The sequence below is a fragment of the Pezoporus flaviventris genome, unplaced genomic scaffold (assembly GCF_033815535.1).
Source record: "Pezoporus flaviventris isolate CSIRO_AGI_PZ_B2104156 unplaced genomic scaffold, CSIRO_AGI_Pfla_v1 ptg000001l, whole genome shotgun sequence".
In the NCBI taxonomy this organism is placed as follows: domain Eukaryota; kingdom Metazoa; phylum Chordata; class Aves; order Psittaciformes; family Psittacidae; genus Pezoporus; species Pezoporus flaviventris.
Genome location: NW_026892549.1, coordinates 20760598 through 20779150, shown reverse-complemented (window position 1 = coordinate 20779150; position 18553 = coordinate 20760598). Strand labels below are relative to the sequence as shown.

The 18553-nt window shown below is 41.9% G+C and overlaps 1 protein-coding gene across 2 annotated transcripts in view; it reads left to right on the top strand.

The window, feature by feature from the left end:
- IPMK (inositol polyphosphate multikinase) overlaps positions 1-18553 on the top strand; it is a 46252-nt gene that overhangs the window by 1422 nt on the left and 26277 nt on the right. The window contains exons 1-2 of one of the 2 annotated variants that reach the window (XM_061446971.1): positions 15-318; positions 3525-3610. In XM_061446971.1, the coding sequence (XP_061302955.1) occupies positions 246-318; positions 3525-3610 (159 nt within the window). In that variant the 5' untranslated portion in view covers positions 15-245. Of the gene's footprint in view, positions 1-14; positions 319-3524; positions 3611-18553 lie in introns of those variants that run through there. The other variant, XM_061446962.1, reaches the window with a different exon arrangement.

Here is an 18553-nt window from a genome sequence, read left to right as displayed (position 1 = left end):
ATTGCAGTACTAATGGCACTGTGAGTTTGTCTTATCTACAGCCTGCGTCTGTGGCATGTCTTGCTGCTGATAATATCCACAGCAAAGTAGTTCTTGTCCCTTGCCCCTGCTGCAGTTGGTGCAATAAAATGTAGAGGGAGGTGCGTTGGATCCTTGGAGCTGTAGAGCTTCGTTGTTCCTGTATCATAACATAGGGTGGGATCAGTTAAAAAAGGCTTGTTCAGGGAAAGCCTCACCTTTGCCACATGAATTTTATCAGTTGGATCAAGACAGCATGGGTGATGTGCTATCATTGTGGGTGCAGCTCAAATGGATTAGGTAAAGCTAGCTCCACTATATCTGATGATCAAGACCAAGATTTTCCTGCAGGGGTATCACCACAGTTAATGATCTCATCTTAGAAACAGTTTTACATGTAGGTGAAGACCAGAGCTGCTCTGGCACTCACAGCACTCTAATTTTTGTAACTGAATATTCTTATTTTATTTCTTTACAGATGTATGTAGGAGTGCAGGCAGTTGAGATGCAAAAGATCATTATAAAGGGTCACGTATAATTCTGCCGTGCTATTCCCCTTGGTATCTTTGTTGTGAAGCTAGTGGCCAGATGTTTGAATATATGTAGGTGCTAATAGCACTGGTAAGAAATATCACAATCTGTATGCCAGAATCTGTGAAAACTTCAGGCGTGCGTGAGGAGACCCTGTGTCTTCTACCTTCTCCACTGTCTTTTTCTGCCTTTTCCTGCAGTAGTCGCCCTTCCTGTTATTTTCTGTTCTGCCATTGAACCTTTAGTATTTTAAAAGCCTAAAGCTATAAACCCAGCACACCTTTTTGTCAGGATACCTCTATTGCTATGCATACAACATACAAAATGTACCTTGAAGGTTGTACCCGGCTGGCGTTAGTATCTGAGATGTTTACTGATTCAAGCTCAGAGCCTTCCTTGTTCTGCTCAGCTTCTTCCTCTATATCACTGCTGTCCTCTGCACCCAACTTCCCTTCTGCCCTTGCATAGAAAGATACAGAGGACTTGTGGGTATCCAAAATATTTTTAGTTTTTTAATTTTTTTTTTTTTTTTTAAATAAAGTAGACCTTAAAATTTCATTGCCATGTGGTTCCCTCCCTCCTGAATAACCTTTCAGTTTTCCCTTTGCTCCTTGTGACTCTTACTGCTTTGCAAAGAAAGCCTTGTAGCATTCTCTCTGCATGCAAACATAGTCTCTTGGCTTCTGGGCATAATGATTGACCTTCTGTTGAATGCTGTGTAGTATTGCTTCCCCTGGAACAGAGTAAATCACATGGAGTAAGTAAGGTTGTGGCTCGCTTCCATAGGCATGAGGAGAGAGACAGTTGTTGGTGGGATATGTCACCTTATAGAGCCTCCTGCACTTGGCTGTGGTCTGGTGACTCTACCTGTAAAATGCTGCAGGTTCCCAAGTTGTTAGTGGGATTCTGTAGCTAAAGGAGCCATTCTTTTTCAGTGTGACTTGCTTAGTAATGAAAGTCACTAAACTTCTAGCTCTGGCAGCTGTTTCCTGCTAAAAAGGTTAAGATGGCACATACATACTGGTCAGTCCTTATTAGCTACCCTCAAGAGGATGGAGGATCTTTCTGAAGTAAATGTTTGGCTTGTCTGTGCATAACAGGTTTTGTCTATAGTTCAGTGAAGTGTATGGACTGGATGTGATGCTTGTTTAGAAGAGTGCATACATCTGTGTTGTTTATTTTTGCAGTGGATTTGGGTTTCAGAATGCCAGTAAGCTTTGCTTGCGGAGCCATAGAGAAATGTTTGTAAGAGGTTTCAGAATTTTAATTTTGGTATAGTTCTGTTGCTTCTTCAGAAATGTTGAATTGCGTACTTGTATGTTAAAACAATACTACTTCCTGTCTGTGCTCAAAAACCTAAGGAACCCTAGAACAAAACCATAACCAATGCCCATATGTTAATATGACCTGCAGGTGATGGTATCTCAGGTGGTTGGTTGTAGATCAGAGGGAGAGTTACGGAGTTCTCATCTTCATGGTGAATGTTGAAGCACTAGTTTTTGGTTTCCAGGCCTGCCTCAGTCACAGTTACAGAGTAGGTGCTCTAGTTTGTCAAGAAATTCAGAGGATGAGGGAACTTCAGATAATGCCAGGTTATAATAAATTCTTCAAGTAATATGTATCAACCCAGTAGTGTATGGGTCCTACTTCCAGGAAAATTTGCCTGGCCTTTCTACCTTGTAGATTGTCTACTTGTTTTTTCATCAAAGCCAACATGCAGATTTTGAGGAGTATGTATTATAAAACTTTTTTGTAATGTTGTGATTGTTAGCAGTTCACATTCCAAACACGTGCCATTCAGATACTTTGTGCACTTTGCTAGTGCTTTCCAGCACAGGTAAAAGGGTACAGGGAGGGCATGATAAGGTGTTGTGTCTTGAAGATGTGGTAGTCTGGGCATTGTGTGGCAATGTTTTTCTAGTTCTGGAAAGTATACAAAATCCAGCTTTCAGCAAACAATGTAACTTGAGAGCTTTTACGCATGTTTTTAAAACCACTCTTTCTTCATTGGCGCAGCCAACTAGTGAAACAATTTTTCTAAGTTTGGTGGTTGTTTTAAAGTAAATATCTTAGACTCTGAAGATTTTGTTTAGTTTCCAAGGCTGCACAACAGAGCCCATTCAGAGATAATGCTTTCTAAAAGGCAAAACACAATTGCTGTTACAACTGCAAACTCTTTTTGGGACACAAAGCTCCTGGCTCATTGTACTGTGTTTCCTCAAGTGGTAAGCTGAAGCTGGAGCCTACTGTTGATAGTGCTTATGTTTTTTCCTTCCCTTGTAAACAAAATGAATTACTATCTGAAAAACTATGAATAAATTCTAGGGGAAAATTTATTTTCCAGAAGTTGGTTTTTCTTTTTCTCTTGCAGCTGATGATCTTGAAACCTAGAGGGATGCAGAAACTTTCAGAGGGATGCAGTTACTGTTCTCCATTCTTGCCCATATCCATTTCTTGAGTACCCTCAGATATTCAGTTGTGTTTCTTATGCAGCTACTCAGCAGTGTTGCTGTCTGGAGAGTCATTAGGGCTGTTTTGTGAGGGTATGTTCAGGTCTTTTTTTTGGTGCATGATGAAGGTGATTGCCTGGCTGAGGTGAATGCATTAAACTTGGTACTAACTCTTTTAACTTACTGTTAAATAACTTATCAGTTATTTAAAAAGGGAGTGTCTATGTAATCTTCCATAGTTAATGCATTTTTTGGGTGGAATTTTTAATGTCAAATCCCAATACTGTGTTGGCCTTGAGCAGAATTAGACCCAGGAAATCATCTAATGTCTAAAAAGATGGAGAAAAATGCAAGCAGCCCTCCGCTAAGGTTTGTTTGTAGGAGCTGTCAATTTCAGCTCTACTGTGTGTATACTGAAAGCAGTACAACTTTGCAAATAGGCTGTCCCTGATCGTGTATTTGTTGTTTGGGGTGAGGGGAAGCAACCTGTAAAACCAAGCCGTGAAGGAGGTACTTCTCTTCTAGGTATACTTCAGCATCCAGATGGGACTGTCCTGAAGCAGTTGCAGCCACCACCTCGTGGTCCCAGGGAGCAGGAGTTCTACAACAAGGTGAGGGTCCTGCAGCATGGAGGGAGCTGTCTGGCTGTGGGTGAAATGATGGGTGTGCTTCCTGTAGAAGATACAGTTCCCAACCTGTTGTGGTGGGAAAGTAAAACCTAAATATTTGAACAGTAGGTCAGCAACAGCCCTGTCTTGGTATCTGTGTGCTGTCTAGAACTTTCTCCTCTGTGGATGTCTGTCCCCATGACAGGTCTACTTCACTCACAGTTTTTAAGCTTGCTCATTTGCTCATGGGACTCTGGGTTTTTCACAGGATCTAAGATTTTATTGAAAAGCCTTGTGTGATCTCCATTTCTGATTAAAGGATGGTATGTTTGATCCCATCTTTCTCATGTTGCAGATTGTCTCAGAATTCGTTGTATCTAAATTTAGCATGTCTCGCAGTTCTGTCTAGTCTGGTTTCTTGCTAAAAGTGTTGGTCTCTTCACTGTATTAAAATTCAGCTCCTTTATAAAGTCAATAGGAAGTTAAACTCTCCAGTTGTTTTAACTTTAGTTTGATGTATTTTTCCTATTATTCATCTTCAGTTTGCTTTATCAATAACTTCAATAACACAGACCAGGAAAGCTATCGCTTCTCTTATGCAAAAACACTGTTCTTAGAGCCCCTTTTCCTTGCCAACCTACCTGCCCGTGATAGTCCATCATGTGGTTTTTCTGCATCAGCCTGATATGTCATCCCGTTCCGTGACTTACTAGGTAAAAAGAACTATGGAAAACTTCATGATGCAGGATGAGAGAGAAGTCTTGAGACTTTTTTTTATATATATACGTGTATATATGTATATTTTTTATGTTGTGCTGTTTGATTTTTCTCCCCCCACCCTCTAAGGGTGTTAAGTTTCCAAAACACCTTGGTTATTTTGTGGAAATGTCTCACATTAAAACAGACTAAGCAATGTGCACTGAGAGAATATTGTGTTTGCATGCTAGCATTACTTGATAATTCTCATGATGGGACTGCTAGACAAAACAGCAGTTCTTGACTTAGTAGGAGCTCAGCAGGAGCCAGTTAAATGTAAATGTAAATATTTTTCTGAGTTTTCTTAGTGACTGTCATTTAGATGAGGTTAGAAAGCTGCAATTCAGCCTGCGCGGTCATTTTTCAGTAGGAGGAGAAAGCTCGAACATACTCCTTTGAGTGCCAGGCTGCTGCTTACTCTTCTGTGAAATCCTGAGGTGTGGACAGTAATGTGCTATCACTGTCTAAATCCAGTGGGTAAGAGGGGTAAGCTTGAGCATTGCTTAGATGTTAGCCATTTACAGCACAGGCTTTATCTTTTTGCCTGTTTCTTAAACTAGTGTGACAAACTTTGAGCAAGACCTTGAGCAAAATCTTTGAGAAAAAGTTTTGTATTAGTGCCCTTGTTACTATGCCATGTCATAGGGGAAGAAGTCAGGTTTCAATGCTAGTAAGTTGCAAAGTTAATTTCATTATGTCTTCCAGGGCCTTGCTGGGTTACTTCCATCACAGAATTTTTTGGTTATCAGACATTTGGGAAAAGGGTTGGGTAATTCTTGAAAAATAATGAAGAAAGAGAAGGGTGCACACACAACTAGTTGTGTGTGGACTAGAATGCCTTTTTGGGGGAAAAGGGAAGGTGAACAGATGCATGTGCATTGTATAGGTGAAAGTACAGGAGAAAGGTCTTGGGGATTTGTCACTTCTCAATGATTAACTATTACCATGTTTGCTCTTGGGCAGAAACCTTGTGATGCAGGATATAGGCACCTGAGCACTACCTACGGTTGTTACAAGATGAGGATTACTGCAGATTGTGAGGTTCAGTGTAAGGTACAGTTACACCTAGAGCTTGAGCTGATTAGAGTAGCTCATTGCTGCCAATAGAGAAAGGCCTTCTGCTATGCTGGTGCTTTTTGGGCACAGATGAACTGATTTGACTTATTTAAAAGGCTGCAAAACTTCCTTGTGTTGATTGTCTTTTGTCAGTTTTAGTGATTAATCTGATGAGCAGTGGAAACAACAGCAGGACTGCCCTGTTTTGGTGACTGAGCTCAAGGCATCTTTTGGTCCACAATCAGAAGAAACTTTATCACCTTGGAGAAGTTAATGAGCTTCCAGAGACTGGGCGAAGGAGAGTTTTACCACAAGGGGTTGTTTACAAGGCGGGAGATGGTGAGAAACAGTGCAGAAATGAAAGAAGTGAAACAAGACTGATGAATCCCAGGCTGTCACTTTGTCAGGACTAGACAGCAAGTCCATTGATAAGATCACACCAGAAGGTTGCCAGTTAGTATATGTGAATTGTCACTTGTTTCTTTATTTCTGTGTCTATTTTGTCATAACTTATGACTTGCTTATAACTGTTTTGTTTCTAGCGATAGGTATGTTATTGTTTCCTTTGCATGCTACCTTACCCTGGCCTTGAATTAAAATTAGTACCCCAGTACCTGGGACAGAAACAAGTGGTGTTTTTTACTTGTGGGTGAAGCGAAACTCCTTGGCTGAAGTAACTGAGAACCTTTGTATTATGGTAGCAAGAAGATGAGCTTGCCTCACTTACAGCTGGAGAGCAGCTATTGCAGATCTGAGGCAGAAGTGTTTTCTGGTAACTACCAGTGACTGGGAAGCCCTGTTTCAGCATACAGTCTGAGTGCTTGTGAGCTGAAGGCTGCAGGAAACGTGTCATAATAGAGTTAACAAGGCATTGACAGACAAGTTTGACTATAACTGATACATTTAACCTGATACCAGGTAGATGTTACCTTCTAGCAGCCTTCCAGTATCTGAAGGGGGCCTACAAGAATGTGGGAGAGGGACTTTTCATCAGGGACTGTAGCGGTAGGACAAGGGGTAATGGGTTCAAACTTAAACAGGGGAAGTTCAGGTTAGATATAAGAAATAAATTCTTTACTGTGAGGGTGGTGAGTCACTGGAAAGGGTTGTCCAAAGAAGTGTGAATGCTTCATGTTCAAGGCCAGGTTGGACAGAGCCTTGGGCAATACGGTCTAGTGTGAGGCATCCTTGCCCATGGCAGGGGGATTGGAATTGGATGATCTTGAGGTCCTTTTGAACCCTAACCATTCTATGATTCTATCTGGACAAGAGAATCTTCTCTTCTGAAACTGCTGGATTTTCTTTTAGCTGGATATGTGAACATGACAGAAGGCCATAGTCTGTGTCAGTGAATCACCAAAAGTTTTTTCCTGTGGTTACTGATGGGTTGTTTTGAGTTGAGCACCAAGCTGAATGCTGAGTGGTAGAGCCCAAAAGAAATAGGCTTCCATTTTGGAATGGAAACTTGAGTGAGACACTGTAATACAAAATGCTAATAGTTATCTGAAACTTGCTCAGAAGTGGCAGACAGCTGGAAATTTTGAAGAATTTCACAGCTCTCTGTCAAAGTGGAAAACTGGGAAATCTCTCAAGTAATTCCTGCTCAGACTGCCATTAGGCTACCTTTCTGTTTTCCTTATAGTGTGTTTTCAGATTAGCAGTTAAAAAAGCCCCAACAAACAAACCACCCAACCCTCTAAATACATGCGCTCTTTCTTAAGAGTTTATTTCACCAAGTAAACCAAACTTTTGCCTCTAGTATAGCAATATGTGTCATTCTCTACTGATGGGGAAATGGCTTGCCATGATTCTGTGTTGGGGGAGAATAGTGTGACAAGATCATTGTGAATACCTTCTATGATAAAATGTTGCAGAACAATGAGCCATTTGTAGTTGCTGTTAATAACTTACTATGTATTGCTTAACTTATCACTGGAGTGTGATTTCCTAGTGGTAATGTCCACTTTCTGTTGAGTTCTGTAAATACCAGTAATTATCAATTCAAAATAATTAACATTTTAATTTTGTTCCTGCAAACTTCATTCTTGTACCTGAGGGCATGAACTTTTTACAAACATAGGCTGCATAATTATGGAGTGTTTCACCAGGTCTTCTGGTACCCTTACCTGGGTAAAAAAATTTTGAGTATTTACACCTTGAGTAGCTACAGAATGCTCCATTTTCAGTAGGTACGAGCAGCAAGAGAGTGGGGAAAAAAATTGAAGTAGAAGGGTTGTGTTTTTTTTAAGGGCTGTTTACACTGATGATCTGTTGTTTCCATCTAATGGAAATACTCAGCGAGAGCCTGTAGGTGGAGGCACTTTAAAGGACTTTTTAAGGAGTTTCAGGAGGAAGCAGTGTACAGAGATGTGGAAATAGGAAAAGAGTGTTTAAAAATGTAGTATAATGTATTATGTAGTAGTGACCCATTTCCATTAAAGCATATAAATTGTAAAAGGCAGTATGTGTTTATGGTATGCTGCCTACACATGCACGCTAAGAAATCCACAGAACCAGGCTACTACTGGATGTGTTCTAGTATTTGGCTTCAGCCTGCTTTATGCCAGGGTGCATTTATGCATGCGGAGCACTCTGATTTAGTTCAGCAGTGTTGGGAGAGGGAAGGGAAGAAACCTATCAACCCTCCTATGGTGATCTCTTCTGGCAGATGAGTTGGGAACTGTGAGAAAAGCATCCTTTGAGAAGGTTAGTGCAGTCACTGTATGAGGTGAAACCCCCTGCTTAGCTGCATACAGAGCTCCAGAGCTCTTGTCTCAAACAAGCCAGGCTGTACCCAAGAGCACTGTGTGCTAGCATAACTCTGTCTTCCTGTTTCAGAGCTGTCCTCTTCAGAACAGGGTTTTTTTCTTAATTTATCACATCAAGAATGTAGCATTGCAGAAACTACAGTCTTGTTGGTGCCCTGAAGAGGGGGAGGAAGCTGGAATGTCAAGCTTTAAATAGGACAAACTGCTTTTGGAGGCACAAGACCATAGAGCTTGGGCTGCAATTATTTAAAACAGAGGAAGAGAGAATTTACAGTTGTTAATGTTACCTTCATGACTACCATTTCCTCCTACAAGCTGTGTGTTTAGCACTAAGAGATTGAGTGTTTGCTATGTTCAACAGAACAAGAGAAGGATGGTGAACTCTTTTGAAATGGCAGCTCTTTCACTCTGGCATTCCCTCGGTGGGGCTGTAAACCTTTGTTACTGTGTGTACCTGTTCTGAGCATGGCATACTGAAGTTTCAAAACCTACTAATGCAGTAGGTAATAAACTGGGGTTTTATGCTTCACAGATCAATCAGTGTTCCTGTATACTTTTATTTGAATTGGCCTTCTGCTTTCCTATGGTGACTGTGGGATGCTTGGGGTATAAGTATACCTTCCCCCTCATCCCGCTTGCTGAAAACTGTCCTGAGAAAGCTCTGGCAGCATGGACAACTTCCATCACTTACCCTTTCCCTCCCCCCCCCCCCCCCCCGTTTGCTAATGGCTGCAGGTCATGGCTTGGAGTCAAGTTATGGCTCCAAATAACATACCTGCAGTACTATAAGGTTTCTGAGAATGTTTATTACAAGTCTTGCCCAGATACCTTTGTCCCAGAGTGCAAGGGTGATAAAGGAAGGTTGGAATGACAAGGTAGATGGGGTTCTCCCAGTTCCAGTTCAGCTCTGGCAGCCTTCTGTCTCTGTCACAATGCTTGGGAACCAAGGGAGCTGATTTACCCCACGTAGCATTGGGAAAAGATAATCGGCCTAATCACATGGCCCTTCTGGATAACAGATCTTCCACCCATTGCCAGTTAATGATGGCTCTGTTAACTGCCATAGCAGTAGTTTGAAAGTTCAGGGTTCAAGCCCTGCGGACATATAATATGAATGCAAGGAAGCTGTTACCACTGTAGATAATAGAAATTGTTTTTCACTCTTGTTGCATGTTCTGAAAACAAAGCCAGGATGTAAGAGACACAAATAGCTTCAGCATGTAAAAGAGATTTAAGTTAGTTAGGTGAGAGTCAAGCACTTGAAGGTTAGGAAGCAATGGTTTCATGGTAGCCTGTACAATTGTTGTTCTGAACTTCTGTTGGCTGCATTATAATGCAGGTTTCAATAGGGCAGTGACCTGGCTTTCTGTTTTGTTTCCCCTAAAGAATTTACTAACTCATTTTACAATCTGATGTAAGGCAGAATTAATATTGTTTGTTCAACTTCTGCCATCTGTCTTGTGACAGTTTTTGAGTTTTTGACTAGAGGATAGCATGTTAGTGAAGACCCAATTACGTTAATGTTCCTGAAGACATAATTCCTTGTGCTTCTGTGGTTACAGAGAAGAAATGTGCAGGGAGTGTGCCTGCTTGGACCATTATCAATAATTTTCTCCTTACTATGTTACTTACCTGATTGTCAGTAACCTGCCACTACTCCTATACTGTGGCTTTTCACTGCTGCTTGATGCTTTCTTCTTTTTTGCATTGTCTAATTTTAATTAGTATTCAAGCAGCTTCAGGCAGTGCAGAAGACTTCTGGTGACTTCCCTCCCCCTCCATGGCATAAAATCAAGCCAGCAGCCTGAAAGATGTGTTTTGGCCTGGAAGCTTTTGCATGGAGCTGCAAGAACTGACTCATAAAGCTCAGCCCTCTTTTAGCCTATATAGCACAAATCATGATAAGGCAGCCTGTGTTCTGTCAACTGTTCTCTGCTAGTGACGGAAAAGGAGAGGGATTGGAAGTGTCTTGCTTCAGGATGAATTACCCTATTTTGTAAACTCAGTTAACTTGTTTTATAGTCTTGATTTAGATGATTATCCTTGACTGAAAAAAGAATGGCTGATGGCTGTCATGCTGCTATTGTGTACTAAAATATCCTTATCCTGTGATCAAGTCCCCAGCTAAGGTTCTGATTTTCAGTCTTGTAAGGACAAAGCTTGGAAAAATACGATGCGCAGTTCTCTTAACATCTTATTTTGGAGATGCAATGCTGTGCCCAAACTTTTTGTTAATATGACATTCGGAGCTGTAGTTCAATGTCCTGAATGGTTATCTTTGGCCGCGTTTCATTCTGGTACATCCAGATCCTGCTACATGTCCAGAAGAGGCACCTGTACTGAAGTATACAAATTACCTGTTTGCAAACGCAGTGAGCATATTCTGATACAGCCCATTTCTGCCTGTGGCATCATTCCTCCTGTTGAGAATCTGTCTGGGAGAGATTCTGTCTTGCTGGGGAAAAGAAACAAATTTAAGTACCCAAACCAGTGTGTGATATTGCCTCATACTCTATTCTTTAAACCACAAGCCTGGACAGAAAAATTTTTATAAAAGAAAGATCATGCAGTACTCTTCAGCTAATGAGAAGAAAATGGCTTTTTGACCGATTTTGAAATACTGGCAGCTTGTATCCAAATCTGTTTCTCATTAGGAGTTGTCTAAGAGAGATGAAGCGTAGGTCTAAGAATCTGATGAGCTCCTACTACTGTCCTATAAACCCTTTTTTTTTGGTACTTCAGACCACTATTAAATGGCTGAAAGCCTGCTGTACCAGGACAGTAAGATTTAAAAAGTATGACAGATTTGTGATTCTTGTACACTATAGCACAATCAGTTTGGAAGGGACTCGCTGCCTGGTAGAAGGTTAACTTAGAAGGGTCTGGTGAGCATCTCTTTGCTGTGCTCCTTGTGTATTGTGTAGCACAGAATAAACTATAACCTGCTTTAATAAATCTAAGAAAATCTCATAAAAGGAGACAGTAAAAGGTCGTTATTGCAATTTGATGGTATTGGGGAACTACTGGGTGGACTATTACTACTTAGTAGTCCACAGTCCATGCTATGTGAGAAAACATGAAAAAAAAATCCAGTTCTCCTACCAACCTGATTCTGAGGAAGATTCTTGCCCAAGAGTAGATTAGCTGAAAATAAAGGAATAATGCATAGTTGTAATGTGCATATCCACAGTATGTTAAATTGGATTAAGTTACAGTACAGTGCTCCTGCTGTGCTAGAGGGTCATGCAAGTGCTGGATCAAATCTCATTTAAACTTCAGTTAGGAATATTTCAGAATATGGATAAACTCATTAAAGGTATCTTGGTGTTACACAGAAAATACAGTACTTTGTGCGTAATAAATTTATTTAAAAGTAAGATATGGCTGGTGGGCTGCCAGTATGGGATTGAGGAAGGTGTAGGTTGCCTCCTTGAAAGAAAAGGAAAATATATTCAGTCTCTGAAAACAAGAATTCCAGTTTGCAGATTAAAAAAAAGAGGCTTGTAATATGAGAATGTTGCATAAGGACGTTTGTTATGTATGCAAAGAGATGTGAATCACCAGTACGTATGGCGGAATATAATGTTCTTGGTCATCCAGGTACCAGATTAACCATAAGCAAATTAAAAACTCTATTAAATATTAATTGTTACTATCCTTTACTAGTCTTTCAGGAGGGCAGTGAGGAAGTCTCATCAACAAGAAGGCTGAAGGTTCTCAAGAAGGACTTCAGGGCCGCGGGGTGACTTGTTCAGGAGCCCAAGTAGCTTTCTCGTCTCTCTTGCCAGTCACAAGCAATAACAGTGGAAACATCAGGAAAATCATGAAAATTAATTCCTGACTCTGGCACTGGTGTTAGTGTCAGAATTTTTGGATTTTTGACCGTGGGTTAATTTACGTGCTCCAGGCCTGCTGGCAGCAGATGGGATATGCCTGTCCCAAAGGAGGAAAAGTATCCTAGCTCAGGAGTTAGCAGGGCTCATAGAGAAGGCTTTAAACTAGGTTCGAAGGGAGAAGGGGATAAAACCAGGCTTGCTAGAAATGAGCCAGGGGGTGCCATGCCACTGTTGGAGGCCAGATACACAGGGAAACTTGAATGAATATGTGCCGATGCCCACAGCATGGGCAACAAATAGGAGGAGCTGGAAGCCATTGTGCAGCAGGCAAACCATGACATAGTTGCCACTACAGAAATGTGGTGGGATTGTTTGCATGATTGGAGTGCTGCAGTGGACAGCTACAGAAGGAATAGGTAAGGAAGGAGAAGTGATGGGGTTGCCCTGTATGTCAGGGCATGCACTGACTGCCTGGAACTTAATGTTATAAGCAAGAAGGTTAAATGTTTGTGCGTGAAGATCAGGGGGAAGGCCAGCCAAGCAGGTATCCTAGTAGGAGTCTGTTACAGACCACCTAACCAGGATGAAGCTGTGCATGAAGCATTCTCCAACTGGGAGAAGTTTCACAGTGGCTAGCCCTTGTTCTCATGAGGGACTTAAACCTAGCAGATGTCTGCTGGAAATACAATACCACAGAGAGGAAACAGTCCGGGAGGTTCTTGGAGGGTGTGGAAGATAAGCTCCTGACCCAGCTGGTGAGTGAACCAAGCAGGGGAGATGCCTGGCTGGATTTGCTGTTCCCAGAGGACTGGCGGATGATGTGCTGGTTGGAGGCTGTCTGGGACAAAATTAAATAATAGAATTTTTGATGGTTGGAGAAGTCAGGAAGAAGGTCAGCAAAACTGCCACCTTAGGTTGCTGGAGGGCTGACTTTGGCATATTTAGGATGCTGGTTGAGAGAACCCCTTATGAAACATTACTGAAGGACAAAGGGGTCCAGGAAGGCTGGATACTCTTCAAGAATTAAATTTTCAAGGTGCAGGAGCAGGCAGTCCCCATGTGCTGAAAATCGAACTGATGGGGAAGAGACCAGCCTGGCTGAACAAGGAGATACTGCTCTAGCTCGGGAAAAAGAGAGTCTATCACCTATGGAAGAAGGGACTGTCACCCCATGAGGAGTACAAAGACATTGTTAGGTAATGCAGGGAGAAAATTAAAAAGGCAAAGGCACAGCTGGAACTAAATCTGGCCACTGCTATAAAAGATAATAAAAAGTATTTTTACAAATATATTGGCAATAAAGGGAGGGCCACGGAGAACCTCCATCCTTTACTAGATACTAGGGGAAACTTAGTGACCAGGGATGATAAAAAGGCTGAGATATTTAATGCCACCTTTGCTTCAGTCCTTAATAGTCACACAAGCTATCCTTAGGGTACTCAGTCTCCTGAGTTGGATGGCAAAGATGGGAGCTGATACAAGTCCCCATAATCCAGGAAGAAATGACTAGTAACCTCCTGCTCCACTTAGATGTACACAAGTCTATGGGGCCAGATGGGTTCCACCCAAGAGAGCTTGCAGGTGAGTTCAAGCCACTGTTCATCATCTGTCAGCAGTCCTGGTCTAGTGAGCAGGTCACAGAAGACTAGAGGTTGGCCAGCATCACATCTCTACAAAAAGGGCAGGAAGGAGGACCCTGGAAACTACAGTCCTGTCAGCCTGACCTCACTGATGGGGAAGGTCATGGAGCAGGTCATCCTGAGTGAGATCACAGCACATGCGGAAAAACTGGAGGATTAGGCCCAGTCAGCATGGGTTCATGAAGGGCAGGTGCTGCTTGACCAACTTGATCTCCCTCTATGACAATGTGACCCATCTGGTTGATAAGGCTGTAGACACTGTCTGTTTGGACTTCACTGGAGCATTTGACACTGTCTCCAGCACCAATCTTCTGGAAAATCTGGCTGCTCATGGCCTGGATATGTGTACTTTTCACTGGATTGAAAACTAGCTGGATGGCTGAGCCCAAAGAGTGGTGGTGAATGGTGATATGTGTAGTTGGCAACTGGTCAGTAGTGATGTCCTGAAGGGCCTGGTATTGGGGCCAGTGTTGTTTACTGTCTTTACTGGCAGTCTGGATGAGGGGATTGATTGCACCCTCAGTAAATTTGTAGACAGCATCTGGTTGGGCAGGAGCGTTGATCTGCTGGAGAGTAGGAGGGCTGTGCAGAGGCATCTGGACAGGCTGGATCGATGGGCTGTGGCCAATGGTATGAGGTTCAACAAGGCAAAGTGCTGGGTCACAACAACCCCATGGAATGCTACAGGCTTGGGGTAGAGTGGCTGGAAAGGTGCTCGGTAGAAAGGGACCTGGGGGTGCTGATTGACAGCTGCTGAACATGAACCAATTTGTGCCCAGGCAGCCAAGAAGGCCAACAGCATTCTGGCCTGTATCAGCAATAGTGTGGCCAGCAGGGCCAGGGCAGTGATCATCCCCCTGTGCTCAGCACTGGTGAGGCTGTGCCTTGAATACTGTGTTCAGTTCTGGGCTCCTCACTACAAGAGAGACATTGAGGTGCTGGAGCAGGGTCTAGAGAAGAACAACAAAGCTGGTGAAGGGTTTGGAGAATAAGCCTTATGGGGAATGTTTCATGGAACTGTGGTTGTTTAGTCTGGAGGAGAGAAGGCTCATGGGGGACCTTATTGCTCTCTACAACTACCTGAAAGGAGGTTGGAGTGAGGAGGTGGCTGGTCTCTTCTCCCAAGTAACAAGTGATAGTACAAGAGAAAATGGGGAGGCTGCACCAGGAAGAGTTTAGATTGAATATTTTAGGAAATATTTCTTCACCTAAAGGGTGGTCAGGCATTGGAGCAGGGAAGTGGTGGAGTCACCATTGCTGGAAGTCTTCAAAAACCATGTAGATAAGGCCCCTAGTGACATGGTTTAGTGGTGGACTTGGCAGTCCTGGGGTAACGGTTGGACTTGATGATCTTAAAGGTCTTTTCCCACCGAGTTGATTCTATGATTATGTTGAATGTCCTACTGCTTATAACATGCTTGTTAAAACTCCTGTAATATTCAATACTTGGGGAGCAATCTGGTAGCAATTATTTTTCAGTCTTTTGATATTTATTTTTCTGAGTGTGTGTATTATATAAATATATGTACATGTGCGTGTGTATATAAATCTTACTGACAAAGCAAAACAAATTACTTGGCTTACCATGCCTGAGTGTTACAGAATGCAGTTACCCAGACTTTGCCTTACTGGAGCAGACACTGATCAAAGTCGTCCTAAGGTTTCATAGTGGTATTATTACTGTTCTTTTTCAGTTTCTCTTGCCCCTGTGTTCTAACACAGTTTAGCCTTGCTGCTTTCCTTCCTTGCCAGTGGTGAGCAGGAAGGTTGGTTGCAGGTTTGGGAAGCAAGAACCAGTATGCTTGTCCATTAGACTGGCGAGTAAAAGAAACACGTAGGCTCACAGCTGATAATGTAACTTCCAGTTTTGCACAAACAAAAATGTAGGTGGGACTCCAAACAGTTAATTATTCAAAGCAAACAAAAAAAAATCTCTATTTTGATGTTACTGTATCTTATTGAACAGCTGAAAACCTCTCTATTTCAGTAGAAAATATGAGAAAAGCTTTTGGGGTGTTATTTTTAGTCCTTGTGGAAGGAGCTATTGCATACTTTCCTAGAATCACAAGCTATCAACTAAAATTACTTTTAGTAGGTGCTATTCTTCTCTGTCCATTTGTTTTATTAGGATTACTACTAGTTGCCCCTGTCATGTTAAGTGTTCTCATCGCAAGGTAGAGTCTGTTGCTGGCAGAGGAGCTTTTGATAGCTCTTGAATAGTTGGAGTTGCTGTAAAAAAAACCTCATCGTCCTGAAGCAGGAAGTTGTATGAAAACGCTCTGGCCGCTGTCTTTGTTCAACTTGCTTTTGCATCGGTGAGGATTTGGATGTGTCAAGGTGGTGGTTTCTGACCAGATCCGTGTCTTTCCTTAAAATGCAAAGCAGCATTCCTGTTGCACCACTTCATGCATTGCAGTAACACAGCTGTCCTTGGCACAAAAGTTGTAAAGATAGATGAGAACTGGTCATACCATACTTCTTCAAAGGAGGTATGAACTGGCAAAGAGACTTGACTTGTTTTGAAATCTGCTGGATCTCTGGCTGCTGGTAGCTTGAGTTTTTGCAGTGGGTAACTTGAGGACAACATCAGTACAGTTCAATTGGGTGGATGGTAAGTGTTGTCAAAGTAAGAAGGAAGAGCAAGTAAGAATGGGAGAAGTATTTAGTGAGTTAAAATTGAAACTTCCTTATCAGGTGACTGACAGTAGTATGCCTTTTTTTAGGCTTTTTTTTTTTTTTTTTTTTAGGATGGGTTCTCTTTATTTTGGTCTCTAGTGGAGAGTGCCTAATGTGAACTCTGTTCCAGTCTGTCTTAATGCACATTGACATAACTGAACCAAGGGAATGTACGTTCTGGAGTAGAGACCTTGATGTGCAGTTTGCCATGTATTTTTGGACTATATTCATCAGAGTCTCATGACCTACTTAGGAGACTGCTTAACAGGTGATAGTGGTGCTTGAGGGATCTGGCTTTGTTGCACATCCTGAAAGGATAATTATCCTTGACTTCAAAGAGCTCTGAAGTTGATGGAAGACTCCAGCTCCTGCACAGTTGAAGCTGAATGTAACATCTGATTGGGCTGCTGAGTTGTGAACCTAGGACAGATTGAAGGCAAGAGGAAGCTCTGTTCTGTGGCAGGAGATTCCTGATGAAACGTGATCTTGTAATTTTCCAGTTTTGACCAAGAACGTCCTGATGCCCACTGCCCTGCTCAGTCCTCAGCTGGGTGTCTTGTTTAGTTGTAGGGGTGGTGTGAGTGAAGGAAATAGTTTAAACTTGCTTTGTTGTTAATCTTTAGTTGCCCAGAAATCTTGTGGGATGAAAGATGAGAAGGGAGCTTGCTGTCCTGTGAAGAGGGAAACAACCCTTTTTGCTTGTGATGGGGCAATGTCAGGTGCCTGCTTATGTCTTTCAGAATACTTAAATGCCTTGCCTCTGCAGTAAGTGGTTATTGGACAGAAAGAGGGGCTGCATCCGTCTGTCTCTATCAAGCTTACCTCTGACTGTTTCAGAGTGACTAGTTGTGTATGGTGTCTGTGGCTCCTGCAGGTCTTCACATGCGGCTCCGCTGTGCTGTTTGTTCAGCATTGCTGTAATGGCTGTGCTTGACTGCTGCCTTTTCATTTTTTTCTTCTGTCTGCTGAAGTTTTGAAGCTCTGCCACATCCTCAGAAATGGGTCAGGGTTTGCTTTGCCTCTTGTAAAGATGATTCCATGCCTGGGGCTGCAAATCTTGCTAGAGTCAGCCTAAAGTTGACCACATAAAACATGTGGAAGTGGATGAAATAAGACCTACTGTTTTTTGGCATTGTTAGAGAATGACTGGTTGATAAACATGACCAAATAAGTATCTCTTTGGGAGATTTTTGGAAGTTATTTTCACAGCCTTCATTTTTTTTAGAAGGTGAGATGGCTAAATCTGCTGTAATTCCCCCCCCCCCCCCCCCCCCGACACTTGGAAGAACGATATGATTGTCACAAGCATGCATCATACTTACTTGAAAATCCATTTATGTGATCAGATTGTGGGAATATATTCTGATTTGTTTTAAGATTTTTTTTTTTCTGTAGGTGTGAGAATAGTGGTTACTATCTCATGTGTAGTATTATCGATGTATTAGTAAAATATGCAATTCAGTATAATAGCATTTAGTAGAACAGCATTCACAAATATTTAATTTTTGGAATTACTCCGATATCAGATAGTTTGAATATAAGCAAAGATGGCTCAATTCCTGTCATATTTGTTGAAACAAATACTGTAGGCACTTGCAAGTCAGACCATGATGGTGGTACTATGAAAAAAGAAGCTATCATCCGAGTTGTAAAGCCAAGCAGTTACGAGTTGCTGAAATCACAGCTGCTGTTTCAACCTCATTTTTTTTTGGCCCTTGTACTTGTCTGGTGTAAGTGGGTGATGTAGCAGTCTGGAGGGAAATGCAGCGTACGCTCAGGTAATTAAAGTCTGTAATATAATGCATACACATTGGGAGACAGAATTAAGGTTGCACTATCATCTGTAAATCTTGCATTTGCTAATTTGAGCACATGGCTTATTAACTGCTTCCCACCCCTCAAGACCCGCTCCCAAAAACATATTGGAAGCTGAACTCTGCCTGATGTTGGCAGCTGATTGTGTATGCTGAGACTCTGCAAGCTATAGCGCTGTTGCTTTTAAGGGACACTTTACGATAGCCAGCAATAAGAAAAGGTGATGTTTCAGGCTGACATGCTACTCTGGCATTTAAAGTTTCCTACTTAAGTAGCTTTAAAATAATGCAAATATAAAATATATATTCTTTTAAATCAACTCTTTTTGTGTACTTTAGAAGATTCTGTTTAGACTACATTTTTGCCAATATGTATTTTTTTCATCAAGACAATTAAAGA